At 35.0% G+C, this 14035-nt stretch overlaps 1 protein-coding gene across 6 annotated transcripts in view; it reads right to left on the bottom strand.

Annotated features, from left to right (window-relative positions):
• atp11a (ATPase phospholipid transporting 11A) overlaps positions 1 to 14035 on the bottom strand; it is a 75513-nt gene that overhangs the window by 29849 nt on the left and 31629 nt on the right. For all 6 annotated transcript variants that reach the window (XM_051892266.1, XM_051892281.1, XM_051892273.1 and 3 more), the window contains exons 2-13: positions 9015 to 9137; positions 8243 to 8332; positions 8058 to 8138; positions 7856 to 7963; positions 6131 to 6259; positions 5511 to 5614; positions 5239 to 5289; positions 3882 to 3946; positions 3268 to 3349; positions 2644 to 2794; positions 1486 to 1683; positions 1221 to 1394 (exon numbers count right to left, since the gene is read on the bottom strand). In XM_051892266.1, the coding sequence (XP_051748226.1) occupies positions 1221 to 1394; positions 1486 to 1683; positions 2644 to 2794; positions 3268 to 3349; positions 3882 to 3946; positions 5239 to 5289; positions 5511 to 5614; positions 6131 to 6259; positions 7856 to 7963; positions 8058 to 8138; positions 8243 to 8332; positions 9015 to 9137 (1356 nt within the window). The remainder of the gene's footprint in view (positions 1 to 1220; positions 1395 to 1485; positions 1684 to 2643; positions 2795 to 3267; positions 3350 to 3881; positions 3947 to 5238; positions 5290 to 5510; positions 5615 to 6130; positions 6260 to 7855; positions 7964 to 8057; positions 8139 to 8242; positions 8333 to 9014; positions 9138 to 14035) is intronic.

Genomic DNA, 14035 nt, shown 5'->3' with positions numbered 1-14035 from the left:
TCAATATATCCATGTATCCAGTAAATATTTGGATACATTTGATACAAGCAGGCATTAAAAATCTCAACACTGAACTCTGATATTTCACTTTACGTACACGCACACAATATCATCCTTACAGAATCTAATTTGAATGGAACAAACTGAGTTTATCCATTATTCACAAATCACATTCAAAAATACAACTGACAAGAGATCTGAGGTGAAATTCCAGTTAACAAATTCTTTAATAAATGTTTTGGTTAATCTTCTGAATTAATGTGTCACATTGCTCTAATCTCATTTATCAAAGATAAAATTAGAATCCATCTATCATTCCACCCATCCACAGCTAAAATATTCATGCAAAAACTTGCCTTGGTGATAATATGATTTATCTGTGCAATGAAACATAACACGTTCATTCTCTCATCTTGTCCAAAAGTTATTGTAGCTTCTTTAGCTTCTTTTATCAAATGTGTAATTATATATATATATATATATATATATATATATATAATAAAAAAACAAAAAAAAACACCTTAGAACCAGATGGTTAAAAGTATTTGCAAAAAGTTTGTTTGAAATGATATTTGGTTTAATATTTTAATGATTTTTTTTTTTTTTTTTTTTTCATTTTTAAGTATGTACAAAAACCAAAGTTTGGGGCCTTTTTTTTGAAAAGCCCCCAAGTTTTTTGAAAAGCCCCCAAGAGTTTTTTATGCTAAGCAAGGCTGCATTTTTATTTGATCAGAAATATACAGTACAAACAGTTATATTGGGAAATATTATTACAATTTTAAATGACTGGTTTCTATTTGAATCTATTTTAAAATGTGATTTATTTTCTGTGATGTCAAAGCTGAATTTTCAGCATCATTACTCCAGTCTTCAGTGTCACATGATCCTTCAGAAATCATTCTAATATGCTGATTTGCTGCTCAAGAAACATTATTATCATCAATTTTGAAAACAGTTGTGCTGCTTAATAATTTTGTGGAAATTATGATACATTTTACCAGTTCAAAAGAACAGCATTTACTTGAAATAGAAACCTTCTGTAAAAATATAAATGTCTTTACTGTCACTTTTGATCAATTTAATTTCCTTGCTGAATAAAATTAGATCAGAAAAATCAAGAGTATTTCATGAGAGGAAAAACATGCATCATCATGCAGTACAAGTTGAATATATGTCCAAATGCTAAACAGAGGTTATGGAAATACAAACAACAAGCTCACCTTTCCATCTACGCCCGGAGAGGAGTCGATCATATCCATTCCTGCGGCTCCAGGTAAGATCTGCCCGTTACAGATGGCATGTGGCACGTAAATATGCCCGTCCACACAACATTCCCTCAACTCCATGTTATTTTCTGTCAAAGTACCAGTCTTGTCTGTGAAAACATATTCCACCTGTGATGAAGAAAAAAAGAAAGAGAGAAAGTGAACAAATATTGACCCAGACAGATCAGCAGTTTTGGAGTGGACTGAAATGTTTTCGCACCTGTCCAAGCTCCTCATTAAGATCTGAGGTATTGACGAGCGGTCGCTCTCCGAGCTCCTCATCAAACATGTCATCGTCCCACAGGATGAAGTACGAGCCCAAGAACTTCTGCATCTCCACGGTGACATACATGGACACAGGAATGATGTAGTTGAACAGAACCATGAAGGCCAGGAAATCTGTGAATGCCCGGATTAACTGAGGAGACAAATGAAGGGAATTAAATAGTGAGTTTTGTTTTGAGCATTTGTTTTGCTGTGTGTGTGTATGGAAGCTTGTTTCCGCCACTGAATAAAAAATAAAAAGGGTAATTGTGACTTTTTATCTTACAATTCTGACTTTTTTTCTTGCATTAGTGAGTTTACATCGCGGAATTGCGATTTATAAAGTCAGAATTGAGTGATATAAAGTCAGAATTCTGTGATATAAGGTCAGAATTGAGTGATGAAGTCAGAATTGCAAGTTATAAGGTCAGAATTGAGTGATATAAAGTCAAAATTGAGTGATATAAAGTCAGAATTGCGAGTTATAAAGTCAGAATTGAGTGATATAAAGTCAGAATTGTGTGATATAAAGTCAGAATTGAGTGATATAAAGTCAGAATTGTGTGATAAAGTCAGAATTGCGAGTTATAAAGTCAGAATTGTGTGATATAAAGTCAGAATTGCAAGATACAGTATATACTCACAATTGTGAGTTATGAAGTCAGAATTACGGGATATAACTGGAGTTTATATCTTGCAGTTGTGAGAAAAAAAGTCTGAGATAAAAAGTCGCAATTACCTTTTTTATTTTTTATTCAGTGGCAGAAACAAGCTTCCATAGTGTGTGTGTATACACAGCAGAACAAAATATGTTATATTTTGTAATTTCTATATTTGAATAAAACATTAATACAATAAAATATTTAATAAAAAATATAGTTTTCACACCAATAGAATTAGTCATTCTCTGAAAAGGCTGTTTTTTTTTTGTTTTTTTTTTTATGGCGGGGGTGCTGCATTTTGAACAATTAAAAATGTGAACTTTATCTCCATTTTTCTAATTTTTAGATAAAATAAAAAAATAAACATATAATAAACAAATAATAATAAATTATAAATAAATAAAAAAGATATATTATTATAATAATAATAAGCATTATTTTACAGCACGTACTACATGCCGTTGCCTCTCAGTCTCAGTTTTCTGGTTGTACCAGGGCTCATCTCTGTTTGGGTCGGCCTGCCAGGCGTACTTCAGGAGCGTATTGATCAGAGCTTTACTGATCAGAATGCAGAGGTACACAATCAGGTAGGCGTTCATAGACCTGCAGGACAAACAGTGATGAGACGATCTCAGACCCATGCAGTATATGCATAATCATTTATGGACCTAATGGTAAAAACACATATCATACATCAGGGTGACAAAATCTATCCGCAATAACTTTTCTTGAGGGTCCTTTCCGAATGACATCTATAATATTAAATTAGGTCTAAAGAAAAAAAAAAACCAACAACATTTATTTGATTGAAAAAGTCAATGATATCCAAACTTTGAAAGAAGTCTGAAAGTACACCTGCTTATTCAATATAAACAGATTTTTATGTATTTTCTTAATGGCTGCATCTATCCGTCTGACAGAATTGTCAACGAGACACATGTGAGCGCAACTTGATACAATTCGTGACATTAAATACAGAGGCCCGCAATTTGCTTTACAAACAGGACACTAAATGCATTACACAGTACATGCTGACAGCGAGATAAACTGATCGAAAGCCTATCATCGTGTCTTACTTTTCAACAGCGGAGCGTTTCTGAGACTTGGACTGGTAGTTGAGGGCCATCTTGGTTTCCATGCCTGTGTAGATGGCCACAGCTAGAGAAACAAGAGAAGACAAAGAGCATTTTAAGATCATAATTCTCTTATGACCATATCTATGCAGCCTCTTTGATGTTATGAAAATATAAAAGCCGTTGTTACATAACTGAGCTCTTTTTGTCTTACCGTACGGTAAGTCATAATGGCTCCTCTGTAACAAAGTTACAACATTTTTAGATCTTGCCCTGCACTTAGAATCCTCACGTGTATACTGTGACATTCATCTCCCTCTCTCGCCCTCTCTCTCTCTCTCTCTCTCTCTCTCTAGCAATTAAGAAGTTCTCTCTGATCTCACAAGCCTCAGTGACTCATTTAATTACAGTGGGAATGGAGTGACAAAATGACTCAATCAGCAACTCTCTTCTCTCATTCTCCTGCCCTTCCTTTTGCCTTAAAAAAAAACAGAGTATACACAATATACACCTTGAATGCACTGCATGATATTCAGGATAAAGTGTCTGCCAAATGCATAAATATAAATGAGTATGTGTTTAAATGAGATGTAAATATATAGTGTGGATTTTATTACCATGTATGTATTCAGTGTTTTTCAGTGTGGCTCCCCGCAGCAGCAGGTTCTCAGAACCCAGGGGTCTAAAATAATCAAACAGATCAAAACTAGCATTACAAATATGAAAAGAATTATGCTCACATCTTTTGACAGTGAACACACTATAGTGCAACTTCATTAGGCGCACTGCATGGCTATGTTAAAATGAAAATTAAGGTAAAAAAAAGTGATTGAAAATTGTGAAAAGGTGAATTAAATGGTAATTGGAAATGGAAAATTAAAAGAAATGGTGACCAGTAAAAAGCAATGAAAATATACACTTTACCTTATACAATGTATGCACATACTGTAGACATTTAACCTAAAACATTCATGTCATGTGTCAACTGACATAATATTATTGAACTAAATGCACTAAATATGAAAATAAATATTTGTGAAGCTGCACTTTGTTGATATCACTACTACTCTATAATGTAATATAATATAATATAATATAATATAATATGTGACCCTGGACCACAAGACCAGTTAAAAGTCACACGGGTATATTTGTAGCAACAGCCAACAATACATTGTGGAACAAAATTATCAATTTTTCTTTTATGCCAAAAATCATTAGGGTATTAAGTAAAGATCATGTTTCATGAAGATATTTTGTAAATTTCCTACTGTAAATATAAAAAAAAAAATGTATTTTTGTGAGTGGATGTGCATTGCTAAGGACTTCATTTGGACAACTTTAAAGGTGATTTTTTGCACCCTCAGATTCCAGATTTTCAAATAGTTGTATCTTGGCCAAATATTGTCCTATCCTAACAAACCATACATCAATGGAAAGATCAAAAAATTGACCCTTATGACTGGTTTTGTGGTCCAGGGTCACAATATATAATGTAATACAATATATAATGTAATATAATATAATATAATATAATATAATATAATATAATATAATATAATATAATATAGCAGTATAAAATACAATATTATATTATATATATATATTCATATTTATTAACATATTTGCATATTTGAAGTGCACCAAGATACAAATATTTGCATTATTTCTATTATATAAAATGAAATACATAATATTATATTACATATATTATTATATAATATTAGGCATTTATTTTTAACACTGCAGTATGTTCATATTTATTTACATATTTGTACCAAAATACAAAATTGTTTATTAAAGTTAGAGTGGACTGCAAGGAAATCTGAATGAAATGATGGGAGTATTTCTTTAGTAAGAATCAGAATAGGAAGAGAGAGCTGTTCTATGAAAATGATAAATTGTCCCTACTGAATTCAATCTTTCACACACTGGCCCTTTAATTAAGAGTCAATTTCCTGAGTATAGATTTACCTCGCGATGGGCTCATCTCGATCCAAATAAATATTGATGCGTCCCACAAATCTACAGCGGGAGAGGAAGAAAAGACAGAAATTAATGTCTAGTCTGGGCTCTGTGTCAATGTGTGTGTGTGTAGTTAAGACACCATGTGAGGATATTTGTGTGGGGTATCTGGAGTGTGTGGCATGCTGTTGTGTCAGTCCAACAGTAGTCCTATGCTGTTTGTAAGAGAAAGCGAGTGCTTGTTTATGCGTTTACTGCTGATATATGTGCGTATTACTCACTTGTAAAGGTCTGGCTGGGGTTGTTCGCATTCTATCATGGCGTGCAGTGTGTCCACCTCCTCTGCTGTGTTGAATGCCTTTGTGTCCTGAACTGCATAATAGGTCTTTGTGTAGAGAGGAGAGCACAAGAGAAACAGTCAGCATTCCAAGGTCAAAAACTCTCACATATCTCCCATCTAATAGTAACCGGCAGTGTGATGTATAGTGCAACCAAAACATTTCAGTCACAGTGTAACATTTTAGTCACAATGTGTGAGAACAAAACTTGAACTGAGTTGGATGATGACACTACTGTCTTCTGCAGAGCTGCTTTATAGCTGACACAACCTCATTTCATAATTGATGAATTTTGCAACATCAACAATGAATCAATACTGAACTTGAGCTGAATAATATCACTATTGTCTTTTTTAGAGCTGTTTTACAGCAGAACTTGAATTCATCTCATATTTGATGAAGTTGATTCTATTATTTTCCAGTTGAAGCTGCTTTGAAACATTCTGTATTGCATAAAGCGCTATATGAATAAAGGTGACTTGACTTGTAACAGTTTACAATAAACTCCTAAGCTCTAGGATTAATAACCGTGATGTTTGCCTTTCTATAAAATGACCAATCACCTTATGGCTGGACTCTCCGTCCAAGCTGGCTGTTGTGACGAAACATGTTCCGTCTTCTCTACTGGTGGAGAGCAGTATGAGGTCGCACGGAAAGGTCTCATCCTCCTTCACCTGGACAATGTCACCCACCTGAAGGGTCAAAGAGCAAGAAAGGGTCCAATTCAACATTTATGTGGCACAGGTGATGTCTACATACACTTACTTTTGAATAAAGTAAGATATACTGTTACACCAATATCAACAAATCATCTATAGAAAATGAGTTGCCTCTTAGGTCACAGTGGAATGAGAAAAAAAATATTCATGAATCTACATAAAAGAAAATCCTGATTCTGCTAGGTTTTCCCGCTGGCCTGTCTGCATGTGTTGCGTAACGGATTACAGATGTTGGCCGGATTATCAAAAGCTGTAATGGTAAGTATTCAAGCACATTCTCTCTTATCGTCACAGCTTCCAGTGTTTTTCAATGTGTTTTTTCTCATTTTATTGCATGAAATCATGCAGAATGAATTCTGAATAGCAAAAATACCATGGAAAACACTGGGATGATCTGAGTGAAAATTTTGGGGGGGAAAATACATACTAAACTAATAAAAACATTTTAAGAAGAAAACTGCTCCTAACATAAAATACTGATTATTTCATATTGAAAGAGAGTGAGAGAGCAGTAGTTCCACAATTAAATAACAAAAGATTCCCAGTGCATTGTGGGTAACGTGGGCACACTGTCATCCTGCTTGTTGACATGCCAACGTTTCCAAACAGCAAGCTGGCTGTGTAAGCAGAATGCTGGTTAGCAGAGCGAAACATTTTTGATTTATTTCTCTGAGAATAAAATAAAAACGCATTTTCAGACTAGAAGTGTGTCATTTTTTCAGCATTAAAATATTTTCTCTGCTTAATGTGCATAGATAGTAAGCCATTTATAGGTTCATTTTCCTGAAAAAAATTGAAACATTGTGGGACTTTCACAACACTGCTGTTTATTTAAGGGTTTATTCACTCAAAAATGAAAATTCTGTCATTAATTACTCACCCTCATGTCGTTCCACACCCGTAAGACGTTCGTTCATCTTCAGAACACAAATTAAGATATTTTTGATGAAATCCGAGAGGTATATGACTCCTCAATAGACAGAAATTTAACCACCACTTTCAAAGTCCAGAAAGGTACTAAAGACATCGTTAAAACTGTCGACATGACTGCAGTGGTTCAACCTTAATGTTATGAAGCGACGGAGAATACTTTTTGTGCGCAAAAACAAAACAAAAAATAACGACTTTATTTAACAATATCTTCTCTTCTGTGTCATTCTCATACGTTGTTTACGTCCAGTGCTTCCAGGTTCTACGTCAGAATGCCGACTTATTATTGGCCGGCTCCTGCGTCAGCATCACACGCATGTGACGTATTGCTGCTCCCGTGAGCAGCTTTGGCCAAAACCGAACCACTGTAGTCACGTGGACTATTTTAACAATTTCTTTAGCACCTTTCTGGAACTTGAAAGTGGTGGTTAAATGGGTTTTTGAATTTCATCTTAATGTGTGTTCTGAAGATGAACAAAGGTCTTACGGTTTTGGAATGACATGAGGTTGAGTAATTAATTCATTTTTGGGTGAACTAACCCGCTCAACCAATGGGATAAGTTTGGGGCAGGTCTATCTGTTTGCTTCACCAATGGAAAAATGAAAAGGACTGTTTGGGAAACCTGTTTGCTTACGCACCCGTAGCTTTTGACTCTGTTTGCGTACGACTTTGCCATGCTGGATGATGTGGACTGGACATTGGTTTATAGCATTGTCCGCTCTGTGCCTGATCCAGTCTTCATAGCCCTGCAGAGAGGAAGTGGGGCGAGAGAGACGAGTGAAGGAGTGACATCACAATTAAAACACCTATTAGAGAGGAAAGTCAGGGGTCTTTTCTCACCTGTTTAATGGCTGTAACAGTGATGACAAAGAAAAGAGGCAGACCGCTGGTCATAGGACTGGTGGGTGTGTCAATGATCAGCTACAGAGAGAGATGGTGAGAGGGGAAATATCACACATCACGCTGTCACAGAAAGGTCAGCTCATGCTAATAGGACAATTTCCATAAGCGACAACATCACACACCTGCACTAGAAAGATGATCAGAAAATAGAAATTGGCGATTCTTCTGAACTGCTCAAAGAGATTCTTCGGTATAAAATTCCAGAAAGTATACTGTGGAGAGAAAGAGAGATGTTTGAAAACAATACAATTGAAGAAAAACTCACTACGCCCTAAAAATTGTCCAAATAAAATTGTCCAACGAAACGAAACACAAAACTAAAACAAAACAAAAAGAAAGGAAACAAAACACAAAACTAAACAACCAAACAAAACAAAACAAAACAAAAGGAAACCCAAAACAAAACAAAATCAAAAAACAAAACAAAACCAGCAAGTGAAAAGGTCGTGACCTGTAATTTTTATACAATGACCACTAAACTGCATAAACTGCGAATTTTGTTTAAATCAGTATCAAATCAGCGTTAGATAACTTTTATTTTTACCTGTCATTTTTTAAGTTTATGCTTAAAACAAGCAAAAACAGGTCAACGTAAGAAAAAATAAACTTAATTAAATATATATTTTCTAATGCAATCATTATCCTTTATATTATTACAATTATTTAGATGCAATTATTATCTTTTTTTATATATCTTGGAAGATAAAAAAAAAAAAGATGATTAAGAAAATGTGTTTTTCTTTAGCCGGTCATAGTGATACAAGACCACCTGATATGTCCTGATCATCCTTTCAGTGTTTATTTTGTGATAATGACCGGATGACTGTACAGTACATCTTCCCTAACGTATTGTTTTTGGCTCAGATAGCCGTTTGGCCGTGGAGCACATCTGACCTTTGAGGAGACGATTCTGTTGTCAGGAAATCTCTGTGGAATGTACGCTTCTGTTCCTGGTGGAGGCTCTTTTTGTCCAATATAAACCGTCCTGCTGTCCACCCAGCTCTCCTCTCCTGTACACTGAAACAAAGAGACAGAGAGAGTGGACTATTTATTTATTCATTCATATTCATGCAGCATCCATTCATGTGACTACTTCCTGTTGGAGAGAACACTCTTTAATCAGTTTTGACACAGTTGACCGGCCTGACTCGAGTTCACAGGTCAGACCCACCCACTTGAGAAAACAGGTGCATGAAATGAGGAACAAGCTTTGAGCTACAACTATAGAGTTTGCACTGATGAGAAAAAGAACAGATACAGGACTTATGGTTCCCGTCATGCTTGATTTGACTCTCAAAGGCAGAGCGAACATAGTTTCATAACAAATAGCGAGAGAGACAGAGAGAGCGAGCAGGGAGAGTAACAGACAGGAGAAAGAACAATATAATACTAGATTTTTTACACTTCCTACAGAAAATGATGCCTGGGCAAAACTCAGCCCGAAGATGCTACGGTGGTTGCTAAGGTTTTTTGAGTGGTTTTAAGTGCAAAGCTATGCATTTGCTAAGGTGTTCTGGTGGTTGCTAGGTGGTAGTCTGTATGATATTCCCTACTTCAGTTTAACTATATGAATTTTTTCAAAAATGGCAAGTCTGATTGCAAACTGCATGATTTTAGATTCATGTTGCTCCAAACCAGGGTTATTATAGGTTAACTAAAACTATTAAAACATTTTGGCTAATTGATATAAAGATTAACTAAATTAAAATGAAATATAAAAATTAGGGGAAAAAAACTAATCATAAATAGCCTTAGCAAATAACTGAAATAAGTTTATATTGGAGCACTAAAATTACTAACTGGAAATAAATAAACTAAAACAGAACCAAAACTAGAAACTAAAATAAATAAATAAAAGAAAACGAGAATTTATGCACATAACAAAATTACTAAAAAATAAACTAAAATTAAAATGAAAACTGGAGGAAAAAAAAAAAAAAAGACAACTCTATTAGGGTCGCCAGGTTTTCACAACAAAAAACACCCAATTGCTATTCAAAACTAGCCCAATCGGGGGTCCCCTGGTAAAAATCACGTTCCGGGTGGTAAAATCTGCGTTTTTGGCAGGGTTCCCCTGGTAAAATTCGCATTCCAGTGGCTAAATATCATGTTATTTGGGGTTGCTTCAACCCGCAGACATCAAAAACAACCCGCAGTAACAGTGTTGAAGTAGCCCAATTCCACGGGGAAACCACAGACTTGGCAACACTGATTATTAGTATATAATAATACCAAAATAACAATGTTCTAAACCTGTATGATATAAATGTTTTTTTTTTGTTGTTGTTTTTTTTTCAAAATTTCTTTTGTGTTTCAGTGAAACAGGTCTAGAACGACATGAAGCTGACAACAGAATGTTCATTTTTCTGTGAATTTTACTGTTAGGGGTTAACGTGATATGAGAAACAGCAAGAAAAGATGCCAACTGCTACTGTCTTCTACATTCATTTCTTGTACTGCATTTACTAAAAGCAAAAAGCAGAAAACTATGTGGTAATAAAACCAACAGCGTGAAATATTCATCCTAGCAGGTTTGCTTTGCACACATCTTAATTTCTCTCTTTTCATTTTTCATTAATCATACTTCACTCAACATGTGCTATTCTGAAGCATCTGCTCTTGCTACTGTTGCTGACTTCACATTACTTTAATAGGTTTGGATTATGCAAGGAAATGTGATCTTGGATCAGGGTGAAGGGAGTCACCCAACACCATTTGTCTTTACATTCCAGCACTATACAACCTGGCTGCAACCACAGCGAGTGTCAATGACCGTGATGGTATTGGCTGCCGTGCAGCTCCGCCTTTCCCTCTCAGTCAGGGCGGGATTAAACCCGGCAGAGCCTCTTAAGCTCTTACGTAAGATGAGAAATATGAGCTATTACCACTTCAAACACTGTCTGTATCCAGCACTGCATGCAACAGGACATGCATGCAGATATCTGTCATATTAAGGCCATTGAGAACATGTCAGATGTTCTTGTGTTTGGCTTTGCCAGGGATTTAAACACATCTGAGGTCAACTGTTGACAACATCAATTATACAAATTAAACCCTAAACCACTCAGACTGACGTCATGAACCAAAGCAATGTCAAATTCCTCGCATCACCTTGTTCATCATGGAAAATCCTAAGAGACCCACAGGAAGTCAGTCTGAAGTTACTCTTTGTGACTCATGCATCTCTATGCCTCTGTGTATTTGTGTGTGTGTATGAGTATGTCTGGGTGATTTTGACCTTGCAGAGTGAGCTTAGACACCATCCACACTACACAAATTACTCAAAATGTCTTTCAGCTCCCCTAAAATGACAACACACATTAAAAGAAAAAGCAAATGCAAGGATACATCTCATAAAACATTTTTCACAGTAAAAATCAGAAGAAAACAATATAGCATGCTCAAAGAAAATGAACCCTATTTTAGCAATTATTACAGACATTTTCATGACAAATAAAAAAAAACTCATTACTTTTTTTCTCATTACTGTATTGTGAAATATTTATTATTCATTTATTATTGATATATAATTAATATTAATATTTTAACACCATATATAATGAAAATCTAGTTGTAATGCTGCTGCTGCAGATCAAGTGTGGACTTGTTACTGCTGAAAGATACACAGACATGCTGCTGTGAGTGTGAGCATGTAAGATATGCAGCTGCTGCACAAATAGACATACAGAAATCCCACAGCAGATCTAGGCAGGTGGAGCTGGGGAGGTGGAGGGTTTCAGAGGACTCTTAAATAGTCTGGTTCATTGTTTGTTGTAGGCTAATCCAATGTTAAGCAAGCAATATCATTGGCTGAAGGATCAGCAGAAGCCAATCAGCTTGGGCCATGCGGTAATGGTGTGATTGCTTGCAATCTGCATGTAAAGGACCTATCAGCCTGTGCCCTTTAGAGTTTCATGATAGAACTATATATATTTATATATATATATATATATATATATATATATATATATATATATATATATATATATATATATATATATATATATATATATATATATATATACACACACACACACACATATATATATATATATATATATATATATATATATATATATATATATATATAAAATTATTATTATTTAAAAAATAACATCTTAAGAAAAAAAAAAAAAAGAACTAGATTTTCATTACTCACTTCCATTGGGAATGTTGGGACTTACAAAAATTCCAGATTAGTAATGTGAAAACATGCTGAATTGACATTAAAATAACGTCACAACACACACACACACACACACACAAACTTAAAGGGTTAGTTCAATCAAAAATGAAAATTCTGTCATTAACTACTCACCCTCATGTCGTTCCAAACCCGTAAGACTCGTTCATCTTTAGAACACAAATTAAGATATTTTTAATGAAATCTGAGAGCTTTCTGTCCCTCCACGACAGCCACGCAACTAAAACTTTGATGCTCCAAAAATTTCATAAAGAGATCGTAAAACTAATCCATATAAATTGAGAGGTTTAGTCCAAATTTTCTGAAGAGACTTCATCGCTTTATATGATGAACAGATTTAAATTAAGCTTTTATTCACATATAAACATTGATCAGCAAACAGAAACTCAACCGAACCTGTGAGAACAAAACTCTTGCGGCAGCTCAAACGTGCTGTGTAATACGAGAATGAACCTCATTGGTTCTCACACGTGTCAATCAAACATGCTTGAGCTTCCGTTTACCACAACTGATGTGAGTTGATGAATGTTTATATGTGAATAAAAGCCTAAATTCAATCTGTTTAACGTAAAAAGCGATCGAGTCTCTTCAGAAAATTTTGAACTAAACTGAATTTCTGCTCAATTTATATGGATTATGAATGGTTTATGATTACATTTCAGATCTCTTTATTAACTTTTTGAAGCATCAAAGTTTCGTAGCGGCGTATCAACAGAAGGACAGAAATCTTTCAGATTTCATCAAAAAGATCTTAATTTGAGTTCCGAAGATGAACGAAGGTCTTATGGACTTGGAACCACATGAGGGTAAGTAATTAATGACAGAATTTTCATTTTTGGATGAACTAACCCTTTAAATAACTCCATAAAAAGACTTTTTTTTTTTTAATCAAATAATGTATTCATTTAATTCATTCTTTTTATGAGATTCCCCCTCAAATATAAAGCTGCTTCACAGAATGTGCTAGAAAATGATTAAAATGAGTCATAATTCCAGTAATGAGACTCATTCAATGCGGCCAGAGATAAAATTCAAATACAGTAGAAACAGACTGAAATCACAAAAAGAAGTCTTCTGATTTCCTCTCACTCTCTCTGTCTTTGTGTTAGAGAGGTGGCTTTAAGCAGACGGCACTGAGCATCTGGTCAAAGGCTCAGTGAACCCTGAGCCCCCATAATCACACCTAATCCACTGCCCTAAAACACACTCACACCCACAACAGCCAGATCAACACTCACACAACCAATGTGTCTGTTCTGTGTTCTTCTAGTCACCTGATGGATCTGGAATGACCCATATAAATCTGACATCCTCAGCAGATAGCTAACAAACAGCTTAATTGTGGATGAATCATGGTATATGAACTGTTAAAGTAACAGCTTTTCTTTATTCAGTCTTTATTTACTCACCCGCATTTTGTTCTAAACTCATGTGCTGGTATTTTTTTTTTCACCCCAATGAACACAAAAGAAGAAATTTTATGATCTTCTTACACAGAAAAAATAACAGCATGGCAAGTTCAGAATGAAATGAGGGTGAGTAAATGATGACAAATTTTATTGTGGGGTGAACTATTCAGTTGAACTAAGACTGATTGTTCTGAACAATAAAAGAAACCAGGCCATAAGCTCCCATGTAAACTAACCAAGTACACAACCTCATAACCGAAAAGCAAACAATCACACATGAATGAGAGGTGGCAGTAGTCTGG

This window comes from Ctenopharyngodon idella, chromosome 1 (genome assembly GCF_019924925.1).
Source record: "Ctenopharyngodon idella isolate HZGC_01 chromosome 1, HZGC01, whole genome shotgun sequence".
NCBI lineage: Eukaryota > Metazoa > Chordata > Actinopteri > Cypriniformes > Xenocyprididae > Ctenopharyngodon > Ctenopharyngodon idella.
Note: the sequence above shows the minus strand (reverse complement) of the source record. Positions and strands in the feature narration are given on the sequence as shown.